At 31.6% G+C, this 13,562-nt stretch overlaps 1 protein-coding gene and 1 long non-coding RNA gene across 2 annotated transcripts; one reads left to right on the forward strand and one right to left on the reverse strand.

The window, feature by feature from the left end:
• Positions 1–1,423: 1,423 nt before the first annotated feature.
• LOC105953326 (Sec14p-like phosphatidylinositol transfer family protein) lies at positions 1,424–4,734 on the reverse strand. The gene is made up of 7 exons (XM_012976989.2): positions 4,308–4,734; positions 3,939–4,059; positions 3,548–3,636; positions 3,415–3,461; positions 3,187–3,275; positions 2,363–2,496; positions 1,424–2,252 (listed from the first exon to the last, which is right to left on the reverse strand). The coding sequence occupies exons 1-7, from the start codon at positions 4,401–4,403 to the stop codon at positions 1,542–1,544; spliced, it is 1,287 nt and encodes a 428-aa protein (XP_012832443.2). The 5' UTR covers positions 4,404–4,734; the 3' UTR covers positions 1,424–1,541.
• A 7,761-nt stretch (positions 4,735–12,495) lies between these two features.
• LOC105953263 (uncharacterized) lies at positions 12,496–13,217 on the forward strand. The gene is made up of 2 exons (XR_001172410.2): positions 12,496–12,680; positions 13,002–13,217. It is a non-coding gene; the product is annotated as an uncharacterized LOC105953263 (long non-coding RNA).
• Positions 13,218–13,562: the final 345 nt, after the last annotated feature.

Here is a 13,562-nt window from a genome sequence, read left to right on the forward strand (position 1 = left end):
AATCAATATTTAATCTATTTTATGTATTATCACTTTGACATTTCTCCACTGAGCCCCTCTGATCATCTCTTGAAGTGAGTGACACATACAACTTAATATATATATACACGTAAAATTATCATTTTGCACCCCTCAAGTTTGCATATATTTCACATTTGACCCCTCATATTTTCAAAAATTACATTTGATCCCTCATGCTTCAATAATTTAATATTTTTGGTCATCGCCGTCAATTTACCGTTAGTTCCGTCGATAGTGAGGGCACATGCTTGATTTCGTTAGTTTTAACAGAACCTTGACGGAAAAGACTAAAAATGTTGAATTTTTCAAAGTTGAGGGATCGAATGTGTTTTTTGTAAACATCGAGGACCAAATGTGAAATCGGTGCAAATCTGAGGAATGTAACCTGTATTTTTCCCATATATATTAAAGAAGAAATAAAGCTAGTACAAAAAGGAATTTTGTCTACATCAAACTTAACCATAAGCTAAAATACAAAACAAAATCTTATTATTATTGAATAAAACAACTAGGTTATAACAAAATTATTGGAAAACACAGCTTTAAGCACATAACCTTGATTGATTAACGACAAATTAATACGTGACAAAATATTATTACATATATATATACACACACGTAGGTGTATGTGTATGTATTCACATTTTAGTGTGTGTAATTTCAGTTCCCAATACAGTTTCACAAGGTCATGTTCATATACATATATAATATATATGAGAATATAATCTGCTCAAATTGACTTTTGTAACACATACATATATTCCTACCATTGTTAAAACCAACATAATTACGATTTAATTAAATATATTAACTGACTAGATTAGTACAAATAACAAGATTACAAGAGGAAGAGTTTTCAGACATGGCTCCAATTAATATTTATTTTTTTATATTTTATTATTTTAAATTAAAGCCATTGACATTGCAAAGTCCAACCGAAAGGTTAAAATAATTAATCAAAATTTCAAATATTTGAATATGTACTAATTATTTAATTGACATCACTGAGTCCAACCAATTTATTTTTTTAATTTTAATTTAAAATCTTCACTATATATAGCAAAAATAAAAAAGTACAAATAGTAATTAATTAGTAGGTAAATTTAGTTCTTCCTCGGAGAATTCGCCGGCGCGTTGATTATTTCCGATGAGGTGGTCACCGTCACGACCACGTTATCTTACTTCCATGTTATGTTTTTTTCTTTTGGCACAAAACCAAAGTTTAGACCACTTAGCACTAAATGTGTGACATAATTAATTAAATTATTAAATATATATATATATAATTAAGTATATTGCACGACATTTCACAAACCACTTAGCACGCAGTCTATTTCTTTACACAAAATCTTGGAGACAAAATCAGTGTACTATAACTATGCAATAAATTACCCTTTTGAAATTGAGAAACAATTTAATTAATTAGGAGAAAACAATGAATTAGTTATAACAATTATTTTGGTTAAAGGGGAAGATATATATTATATATAAATCTATGCATGCACTCTTAATTTCTTGATCTAGAACCGTTGGGAGATTGACATGTGTCGGCGGATGATTTGTGGAGAGACGATCGAGATGAGGCCACCCAACGGAGGCCTCATCTTCGACCGGTAGATCATCTCGTCGTACGGCCTTCGGTAGAACTTCAGAAACGGAACGAACGACTCGCGCGACTTCTCGATTTTGCTCGCTTGATGAATCACATCTTTATTCGAGCGGAAGAACATCGCCGGGGATTGCAGGAACGAGGGTTTCGGAGTTCTCGGGTGGCGGATGGTTGACTGGTCAAACTTTTGCGTCTTCTGCGGCATCGGCGTCGATGGGAAGAATCCCTTCCGGACGAAGAAGTCGGTGCCGCCACCGCCACGTGGCGGCGGCAGCCCCCGGGCAGTCGGGGAGGCGAAGGAATGGGACCTCGCGTTGAGAGGTGAGATGGTTGGACCCGACGAGAGTGAATTAGGGTTCGTGGTGGGCCCCACTTTCGACGCTGACGTGTCGTTGGTCAACGAGAGGTACCACGGTTTGAGTGAGTCCAAGTGGTGGGAGACGGTGAAGGAGAATCTCGAGGAGGAGCACGGGCCGAGCTTCGCGGCCGATGAGGTGTCGAAACGGAGGGAAGCCGCTCGAGGGTACGTCGTGAAGTTGTTGTAGTACTCTTGCGAGTCCTCGAAATCGATCGAAGAGACCACCGTTGTCAACGGTGAGAGCTCCACAAATGATTTCATTCCCTTAGATAAAATTAGCCAAAATAAAATTAAATAATATGATTAAAACACAATTAAACTATCTTTCTATTAAGGTATATATATATATATTAAATTAAATTATATATATATACCTTCCAAAGATAAGGAAATAGGGAGGGCGGGTCAATTACAAAGGCCTTGTGAACCCGACCCGGATAATAATCCGCAACTATTTTCAGTGCTGGCAACAACATATTCATAAAAGCAGACGCTGACCTGAAAAAGCCTGCAATTTTATTCCACTCAACAGTTATAAATCACATTTTAGTCAACAAGAATCTAACAAACCCCAAAAAAAATTCAAATAAAATAAAATAATATATATAATTTTATCAAATAATAATGGGACCCCTTTTTTGTTTTTTTCTTTTTTTTTTTTAAATGAAAAGTCAAGAAAATTCAAATTACTGTTGGGTCTGGGTCTGACATGTAATAAGAAGAAATTAAAAAAAAAAAAAAAAAATTATGGTCCCTTTTGAATAAACATAATTGAGCTAAGAGAATGATTGAATGACATAATATACCCCTACATACACTAGACCTGACCGTGACACATCAGGGGCACTCCGGGCAATTTCTGAAAAAGTTTTTTTCCGACACAGTCTTCTATCCGATTTTCCGACATGATTGATTTACTTAAATAATTAAGTGCTCATTAATTGAGTAATTAGGCGTGACCATTGGAAATTAAACAAAGGATTATGATTTTTTTTTTTCAGACTGGTTAATTAAAGTGGGAATTTTGTGTGGAATCCCTATGCATTATGGGAATTTACATTATAAAGCTGTGTTTTAGATTTTGTTACACAGAGTGTATATTTATTGAAAATTTCTAATAATTATTATTTTCATCATTATTAAACATAACTATATATATAATATATATTGAGATTAATTAAAGAAAAATGAGACTTACAGGCATCAAAGAGGAGAACAAATTGGTCAACATTTTTAACCATGGTTTGTATGGCAACTTCCAGTGTGAATACTAGTAACCTAGTAAACCTGCAACAGTTAAAATATAAATAAATATAATAAAAAATAAAAAATAAAAAGTAAAAAATAAAAAATAAATAAAATAAATAAATAAAACGAAAAAGGAAATAGGCCCACTTCCAGAAGTAGATAAAATTATGAAGCTTACAGTTTCTGAGAATGGAATTTCTGATAATCTTGCTTGATTCGGAATATCTGATATTTAGCAGCATAAAATACAATTAATATTTAATTGTAATTAGCAGCATAATTAAATACATTAAAAAATAAATAATAATTACCACGACAGGCCTTAATTCATCGTCATGACCAGCAACATAGGCAACACCCTCACCAATCTCAGCAGAGAATTCATCAGCTATCAGATTATCTTCAAAATTAAAAATAAAATTAAAAAATAAATATACACATTACATTAAAATCAGTGTCATATAGTAATATTTATTTAAATTACTTTTTCTCTTTATTTCAAAATACTACAAAAAAAAAAAAAAAGTAAGATTCCTCAGTTTAAAAACAAGACGAAAAAAATGTGAAAAAAGTAGACAACAGACAAAAAAAAAGTTAGAAGGGTGGCGAAAAACGTGACATCTTCATTTCAAACTTAATCAGTCCAAAAAATAAATTTTGAAACAAAATAAATAAATTAATTAGTAAAAATAATTAAATTACCAGTGGAGATAATGGAATCTCGCCATGAAAGACAATTCCTAAGCTGCTTAGCTGCTTTCTTCACACTATCTCCTTTTGATTTCAAGAACCTCTCCACACACGCATTGTTGCAGAACTTCTCCTGCCACGTCATCATTCGTGTTAGCCAATCAAAATCACTTCTCCACACACACACACACACACACATACGTCTTGGTGTGTGTTTGTGTTTTTTTTTTTTTTTTTGCTCGATAACGAACATTTTTTTTAAACTTGTATGTAAGCAAAATATATATAACGCAGACATGATATATAAACGTATATATACTACATACATACATATGTATATATACACGCAGTGGGAGGTGTAAGTGTGTGTGTATGGCGAACCTGTTTGACAGTAAGAGGAGATTGTTTCTTGAGAAGTTCGAGTACAGATTGAACTCTCTCTTTCTCTTTCCTGGGTTGTTCTAATTTCCATCCCATTATTATCTTCTTCTTCAACTAACAAAAAACACACAGAACAGTGGTGTGCTACTGCGTGTATATATTACTGTGTGTGTTTTTGTGTGTGTGTGTTTGTGTGTGTTGGAATGAATCTATCAAGAAAGCACAGAGATACTACTCTTCTTTTTCACGCAACCATTTTCAAATATCCAGACTGTATCTCTCTCTCTCTCTCTCTCTCTCCTTTTCACACTCTGCTGTGTGTGTGTGTGTGTGTGTAAGAGAGAGAATATTTTCACTGTGTGTGTGTGAGATTGTAGAGAGAGAAAGTGAGAGGAGAGAGAGAGGGGATGTGTGAGAGTGATAGTCTATGTGGAAGAAAAAGAGCCCGTATTTATAGCCGTGACGGAAGCCGTTAAGTGGCGTGGGACTGTTTATCAGACGGCTCGAAAGCGAGGCGTAACGGAAAACGTCGACACAGTTACGTTTCAATTTTGTCCTTTCCACTTTTGCCCCTGTCATTATTAACAAAACTCATTTCTGTTCTGGGCTTTGCATTTAATTTATCTTCATTTATGGCAAAATTAACATTTTCTTCTGCTTTATAATTGTGACATGTGTACTCGATTTTGACCCGAATAGTGTCCAATTTGAGTCAATGCGGGTCATGAACCGACCCGGATAATATATTTGGATCTTACACAATCTATTTTAACTAGGGTAAATTATAACCAACCCCTGAGGTATGGTCAAATTATGAAAAATACCCTCATGTTTGGATAATTACAATCATTCTCTCAACTATAAATCTTCTTTCACGTTCATCTTTGCGGTGTCAAATTTAGTAGAATTTTCTAGATTATACGGAATATTCTTAATTTTGTACCCGTTTTATCTCATTCGACATCCACATTTTGAAGCAAGATGATCATCATAAGATGTGTTTTTGGCTTGTATATATCAGATTGTGGTGCAATTTAAACTGTATTTATGCACAAACTAGAGAACTTTTCACGAAATCTAGAAGATTATGTTGAATTTGACACCATAAGGGTGGGCGTGTAAGAAGATTCATAGTTGAAGAGGATGGTTGTAATTATCCAAATATGAGGAGTTTTTTTGTAATTTGTCCATACTTCAAGGGTTGGTTGTAATTTACCTTGTATGTTGAGACTAATAATATTACCATATATTTTCTCACTTATTAATTTACCTTTAAATACAAATAATTTTCCATAAATTCAAAACATATGATATATGTTGCTATAATTAGGTAAATGATTTTTTTTTTTTTAATCTTATCTAGCTAGCTTATGACATTCAATATGAATTTCTCATCTTGTTCAGCCTAATATTGATCGATTTACTAAATTAACTTAACACCAACAAAATTATACGTAACTACAAGTTTGGTTCAAGTCGAATTTCGCTCGAGCCCTCTAGTTTGAATTATCTAACTAGTTTCGTACGAAATAGTGTATATATATTAATAGATTTTATTTGACATAAAAAATGCAATTTTTCCAAGCATTTCGTCCATACATATATATAGGGGTGTAAATGAGTTGAGTCAACTCATGGGCTCGTTTAGCTGGCTCGACAAAAGCTCGAGCTCGAGCCCATCTTTGATCATTCATAAGGTCATCAAGTAAAAGCTCGTGCTCACCAAATTTGACTTAAGCTCGAGCTCGAACTCGAAAATAATAGCAAGTTCGCCTCATTTACACCACTTCATATATATACGATCTAGTTGTTGCTGTTATTATTATTATTATTATTATTATTATTATTACCACATTCGTTGAAACTAACTATTAGAGTACAACATAAAACATTATATAGAAATGGTAAAATGAATTAAAGATAGTACAAAAGGTAGTGCAGGACAATGGTCGGATTGTAATAATGAATTTGGAGAAATTTAGGAAGAAAATAAAACCCGTGAATGGATTCGAGCAATTTTGGGTGTGTTTGTTTGCTAGGATAGGATAGGGATAGGTTGTACTGATTTTTATTCTATCCCCTCTGTTGGATTTTCCTGCTTTTCTCTCACATATCTTTCTTCTGTTCATTCGTCATTTATCACTTCCAATCGAAATTAAATAATTTATTTATTCAAATAATTCTAAATCTATGTGTGCAATTATTAGAGGTGGTAATTAAAATGATATTTCAGATTTTTACCGATTTCGATTTTAAATTTCTAAAATTTTGGAAGAAAATTGAAGGCCAAATTACGGCCACTCCTGAGTTATGGTCAAATTACGAAAACCCCTATTTTGTTTGGGTAATTACAGTCACTTCCCTCAACTATGTATTATCTTACGAAAATACCCCTTCAAAGGTAAATTTAGGGATGTTACATCGGTAAAAAAATGAATCGAAATTTCGGTACGCCAACATTTCATACCGTTTACCGAACTGAATATACGATTTGGTTCGGTAAATAATCGAATTACATAAATTTTATGTAAAAATATTTAAAACGAGAGCGTGACTATAATTACCCAAACGAGAGGAGTTTTTTCGTAATTTAACCATACCTCAAGGGGATGGCCGTAATTTGCCCAAATTGTAATAATACACATTAGATTACGTAACTGATCTAATTCTATTTTTCGATTATTTTTTCCAAAATTACATTTACAATATGAATATTATTATGTATCATATATTATATGTGGATGAATTCAATTTTGGAATAAGTCTTTTCATTCTAGAAAACTATAGTCGATCCACTAATTATAAGGTCTTGTTTAGTTGCCAAAAAACTTTAGTCCGAAAAACTCATTTAAAGACAAGATTATTATGATTATATAATATTTGTAGATTGACCCTAAAAAATATTGGATACAACAAATTAAACATCAAACAAATTTCGATTATTTAATTAATCATAATTAATATTCTCAATCAAACAAGACCCTAGTACATAATGCATACTACATATTCGATCCACTAAGCTCATTCAAGGTTCGACAACTACATATTAGATATTGTGTATTTTAATTTATGATGTTTTGATTAAAAAAAAATTATATTATTATACTTAAAAAGAATAAATTAAATCAAGAATGCAACATCAATAGTTTTTTGTTTTAAAAAAAAGACCTATAGTAATAGTTTAATTTAATTAAAATAATTTAGTCAAAACTTTGGTATTTGCGGCAGCCTTTTAACATACACATATATCTTGACTTCGTTCTTCCTACGGCGGAGACCAATTTGCAGTTGCACGTGCGTGTCACATGTTTTCTTCTTCTAAGTGAAAAATAATTTTTACTATTTCCCGTTTAAATACAAATTATATACTGTTTAAATTTGGTTTCTTATCCAGTACTACTACAGTTGTACCAGACATTCTCCACGTGGCACTTAATTATTAGATAACACTATTCATCGTCATTTGAATGGAACAACGTTTCTATTTTTGTATTATCAAAACATCCCAAAACTTTTAAATATTTATAAAAATGGCCACAAAACGTTTCCGACGAATGTCATGGCGTTTCGGTTTCCAAAACGTGAAACGCGTGTGTACAGAAGTTTCCGTGCATCATAAGCGGGAACCCCATAATCATTTCACTTTTTTTTTATATCTCATAATAAAAAATTATATTGTAATTTTTTTTATATAAAAACCTCTAACACGTGGCAAAATTAGAATTAAAGTTGGATGCATCCTTACCTACTATGAAACATAACAATGGTTTTTTTTCAAAATTCGAACACCCACTATGACTTTTTACCCCCACATATAGCACGGTTTACTTATTATTTCATCATATCATGGTTTAATCATTTAGAAATATGAAAAAAAAAATAAAAAAAATCCCAACCTAATAATAACTATTTATTAATTGACTTCATTTAGTGGGTTTGTGGGGTTTGCCCTAGTATGGCTTGTGCAAATCTTAGTCTTCAATCTCATCATGACAAACCAAACAATTAAAATAAAATCTATTGTGTTTTCAATTTATTTAATAAATAAAGAACAGACAGCTTATCAATCTCCTGCAATAACTTGTAAATTATACCAGAGATATAAACTACAATAGATATAAAAGTCATGCGTTACAAACTCGGGTCTCATTTAACTACCCATTCTCTTCCTTAACGGGCTAATTTTTTTTTTCAAGAATAGTTAATTAAGGTTGATTAATTAGTGGAGATAATCCAATTTTAATAATGTAGGACCCCTTTGTTTGCTTTTTCTTCTTTTTTTTTTGTCAACTTAATTATTACTCAAATTTAAGTATTTAACTAGGCTGTTTTTTTTTTCAAGAATAGTTGATTAATTAGTGGAGATAAGCCAAATTAATCACGTAGGACCTCATTGTTGGCTTTTTTTTTTTTTTAAATAATTTAATCTAATTTTTTCTCTTTTTGGCAACTTGATTATGACTCAAATTTAACTAGGCAAATCGTGGTTTGCTCCAGGGATAAAGCCAAAAGGGTGCGAATTTAAAAATATGTTATGATTGTTAGCGTAATTAATTTTTAAAATCTAAATCCTACTTTTCCTCTTGCCTGAACTTAATTTTTCTTTTATATTTTAAACTTAAAAATTCAAGTTTATTAGAAAATTCATACGTCTATTGACTTTAACTAACCTTTTAATATCTTACTTATAAGTTATAAGTACTTGCACAAAGATATTAATAACTCTAATGAATCAAAGTGAATAATTATAAAAACGAGTAGAATTTAGGTTACAATCGCTGCAGTCCTTGAGTTAGCTTTCTAATTGAACTTGAATCAGCTAGATTGGATGTCGAGTCATTTATATTTTGTATTTTAGATAACTCAAAACATCAAAAGTTGCGGGTAGTGTTCATGGTTCAGGCATATCTTTCTCATCCGACATTCAATCTTAGAAATTTAAGTTGGATCAGAAAACTAACTCAAAACACTGCAAATTCGGCGTTTTAAGTTTTGCCGAAAGCAGACTAAAAAATGGCCAAAATCAAGTTTGAAGTCGAAAACAGTATTAACTAAAACTGAAACGACAACTATCACATCCCATAGTAACCTGAATTGTAAGAAGCGAGCAAAGTTTTGATACGTTGTCTCACAAATAAAGAAAATGAAACAATATTTTCATTTTCTTTCAACTTTGGAGGTTTAAAATAAATAAAAATATCAAATTAAAGGAAAAAATAAAATAAAATAAAAACTAGTTAGGTGGTTGGTAGTTTTGGACCTTTGGTTAGCCTGCAGCATGACAAAGATGGAAAGGTTAAATGATGTGTGTCTTTTTAACGTTGTAATAACAAAGTGAAGGTATCAATTCTTTTATTTTTCTTTTTTCTTTTTTCTTTTCTTCAGATAACCGTTGCCAAATTCTTTAATTCAAAATTAATACTCTTGAATTGAAAAAAAAAAGAAGTGATAATTAAATTTACAAATTGGAGATTTAAATAATTAAATATATAAAGTTTGATTTTCTGATTAAACGAAATATGTCACCTTATATACCTTAAGTCTCTTTCGACTATCACTTTTAAGTTATATTGACTAAATAGTAGAACTTAATTCGATAATTTTGTAATAAAATAGAAAATTAACAACTTTATCTACAAATACTAGATTTAATATGTATAGAACCGAACATCTTACTAATTAAGTAATTACCTAATTAGTAACAAATTAAATCGATACAGATAATCGAACGAGACCTTATTGATTGGATCGTAACGACCCATACCCGTATGATTGCTCTATGGGGGCCAGTTAGAAGAAAATGGGTTTGCGGTCGATCAATTGGGTTGGCATCAATTAATATCGTGCAAAATATTTGGACCAAAATTAATAATAATTAAAAACATAAAATTGGCAAAGAAGTTAATTAATGATGTTCTTTCTGCACAACTTGTTCTACGTATGTAAATCTGGTAATGATTAATAGGTCTGGAAAAAAAGCAACCTAATTTTTGTTCAAATTCAAATCATTTGGCCTCCACTTCTGTTTGATAAAGATTGCCCCTTTGACAACAAAAAGTCAGGGGCAGAGATTTAGTCGCATAAAGTTTAAGGTTAAATTACAATAACACCCCGAGGTGAAATCATTTACAAAAACACCTCATAATGTTTTTTATAATTACATCCACCCCTGCATTTTTTGTAAATTTCTTACATTAATACCCTTTGTAGGGTGTGAATGTAAGAAATTTAAAACATGCAGGGGGTGAATGTAATTTCTAAAAAATAAGGGATTTTTTGTAATTGCCTCACCCCTGTAATTTGTAACTTTCTTACATTAACACCCTTTTGTAGGGGGTGGATGTAAGAAATTTAAAAATGCAGGGGTCTAAATGTAATTTCTAAAAAGAAGGGATTTTTCATAATTACACTCACCGCTGGAATTTGTAGATTTCTTATATTAACACCCTTTATGTAAATGAATATAAGAAATTTAAAAAAATACAAGAGTCTAAATGTAAATTTCTCAAAAAGAAGAGATTTTTTTGTAATTACAGTTTACCTCAGGGAGATACTATTTTCACTAGCCATTTTCAACACACAAATAAATTATGCAAAATAAATAATCACGCAAAAAATCGAATCGAGGGAACACAAATCACAAGAAATAAACCTATGCATCACATTAAATAAATGTAATTTCAAATATTTTCTTGGTGAAAAAAGCAATAAAATTGCAATATATTCATTCGAGTAAAATGCAAAAGAAAAAGAAAAGACTTGAGACAGAATTTTGATTGGACGAGACAATTCGCAGGTTGATTTGAGACTAAATGTGCAAACCGAATGAATTCATTCTGAGAAAGTAGTTTGTTCAGTTGATTGAAAGTTGTGTTCTTTAGTGTAATTTCAGCAAAAAAAACAAAAATAAAATAAAATAGTGCTTCACCCGTGAGGGAGTAAAGACTATTGAATTTATTTTACGCAACAATTCAATAATTTTGACGTAACAGTACTAAGTTAATTTGTGATATACTACAATACAATATGTCCCGGGTCCGATCAAACACATGCATGCTACATATTGACACCGGTGAAAGAATAGACACCAAGTATATATATATATATATATATATATATATATATATATATATATATATATATATATATATATATATATATATACACTCCATCCAAACACCCTGGTGTGTGTGTGTACGGGTGGAAATCGGAATAAAATTTCTGACTACTGTCGATTTCGACCCGGAAAATTCTGATTCGGAACCCTTTTTTTTATTCCGGTTTCTGAAATTCCGATTCCCGATTTTTTCGTTCCGCTTTTGGATCGAATTTTACTTTCGAATATTTTGATTTTTTTTTTTGATATTATATATATATATATATAATTTTATAATGTATGATTTTATTATATTTTGTTGGAAATTTTTGAAAAGAAATGATTTTTGTAATGAAAATCCCCATTGTATTCGAATTTGGAACAAACAATTATAAATTCATGTAATTTTCATAATTTCCAAAATTCCCCGATTACGAGGCATATCGAAATTGGAATGAATATTTGAATTCCAAAAATTTGGAACGAAAATTGGAACACATTTGAACTTCCGAGAGAAAATGAAATATTTCTAAAAAAACTACTTCCAATCAGTTCTGTCCGATTTCTACCCATACGTGTGTGTTATTAAGTACACGAATAAATATTATGCAATAAAGTGATGCAATACTAGAGCCCAAGAGATTCTCCAAGTGAGCATAAAGTGATGGTAAATGGGCTTAAATATCACATATGTTTTGTTGGGCTAAAAAATGGATATATAATAAAGCCCAAACACAATATCCAACTTTTACCAATTTTAATTACAATCAACTACAAATTAATATTTAATTGAAATCTTTATTAAATAATAAAAAAGAAAAATATTAATATGTGGGATTGTCTAAACACATGATTTATAGCCTTAGAAAGAAGGGAAACAAAGGACACAAAATTAATAAAAAGGGTAGTTTCTGAAAGCTTGAAAACAATGGGTAAAAATAGCTTCTTCTACCACAAGTCTACTAGGTACGAGAGAGACATATTACCAAGCAGATTAATAAAAAAAATGAATACGTGGCATGCATGTTTGGTTTGCAAGGGATTGTTAAATTAAAAAAAAAAAAAAACAAATTTTAAAAAGAAATAGTGAACCTAAACTTCACCCCTGTCTAAGCAAAGACCACCATAGTTTCTCTCTCTAAAAACCTTGTTTTCTTAAATTGTTTATTTCACCTAATATGAGAAAAATCCCCTTGTTCTCCAAATGGGGTGGCTTCATTCCTTTTTCTCTCCCCTGAAGAAGCTCTGGATTCGTCTCCACTCGACTCACAACAAGAGTACGTTTCTCGATCATAACTCCGTCCAATTTACTTACTTCTCTCTTTTTTTTTTTTAAGTTCTTTCGTGTTTCGATACATTGATAATCTACTTCGAAGTCTCAACACGATCATGGGGGGCAATGGCCCCCCTACGACTTCTTGAAAACCTATAGTGTTTTTTATATGAAGATTTGTTATTTGTTAGTAGTGTCTATTGTGGATTGTAATAAAGTTGCGTAAAGTACATTCACATGCAATAAAAGACGAAACTAGGTGATCACGACGACATTGTTTAGGGAATAAATATACGAAGCTTACTCACTTGTCGATTTTTCTCAGGGAGAGGCATATACATACTTTACGAAGATGTCAAGTCCTGCCCTTACGAAGATGTGCATGTACTTTGGTCTATATTGGTTGAGTCGCATCCACCGCCAGCTTTGCCGCCGCCAAAGTGATGGTTCTCGATAAAAACACACACCGGAAATACATCATGAAAATCAAGACTCGAAACTTACACGTATATTGTACATAATAAGATAGAAATTTTTCCTTTTTCTTGTTTTAATTACGGATTCAGCTTCTTGATTTCCGCATCGAGCTCACATTTTCGTTTTTCACATACAGAGTACGATCATAAATTATTGAAGTTCAAAAAAAAAAAATCCGGGTTTTATTTTCCAGTTACGATAACTATATATATTTCGATGAGAAGTGATCGAAGGAAAAAGCAACGTTGCATCAAGAGTTCTTAGCTTACCAATAAATCTTTAAATGGCTTTCTGTTGCCTTGTCAATTTCCAGCAGCTGACAATCGAAAGTTCGACGGCTCCTTCACAACTTCCGGAAGGTAAAAGGTTGACTAACGATAGGTACTGAATGGGTGCAACACAACCTATA

Source organism: Erythranthe guttata, chromosome 7 (assembly GCF_056151865.1).
Source record: "Erythranthe guttata isolate IM_541 chromosome 7, IM_541, whole genome shotgun sequence".
NCBI classification, from domain to species: domain Eukaryota; kingdom Viridiplantae; phylum Streptophyta; class Magnoliopsida; order Lamiales; family Phrymaceae; genus Erythranthe; species Erythranthe guttata.

Excerpts from the sequence above, each read along its gene's own strand:
- LOC105953326 (XM_012976989.2), bottom strand. The coding sequence starts at position 4,403 with ATGGGATGGAAATTAGAACAACCCAGGAAAGAGAAAGAGAGAGTTCAA. Across the intron at positions 3,637-3,938 it reads AGATTCCATTATCTCCACTG|ATAATCTGATAGCTGATGAA; the intron begins GTAATTTAATTA and ends TTAATTTTGAAG. Across the intron at positions 2,497-3,186 it reads TGTTCTCCTCTTTGATGCCT|GCTTTTTCAGGTCAGCGTCT; the intron begins GTAAGTCTCATT and ends ATAAAATTGCAG.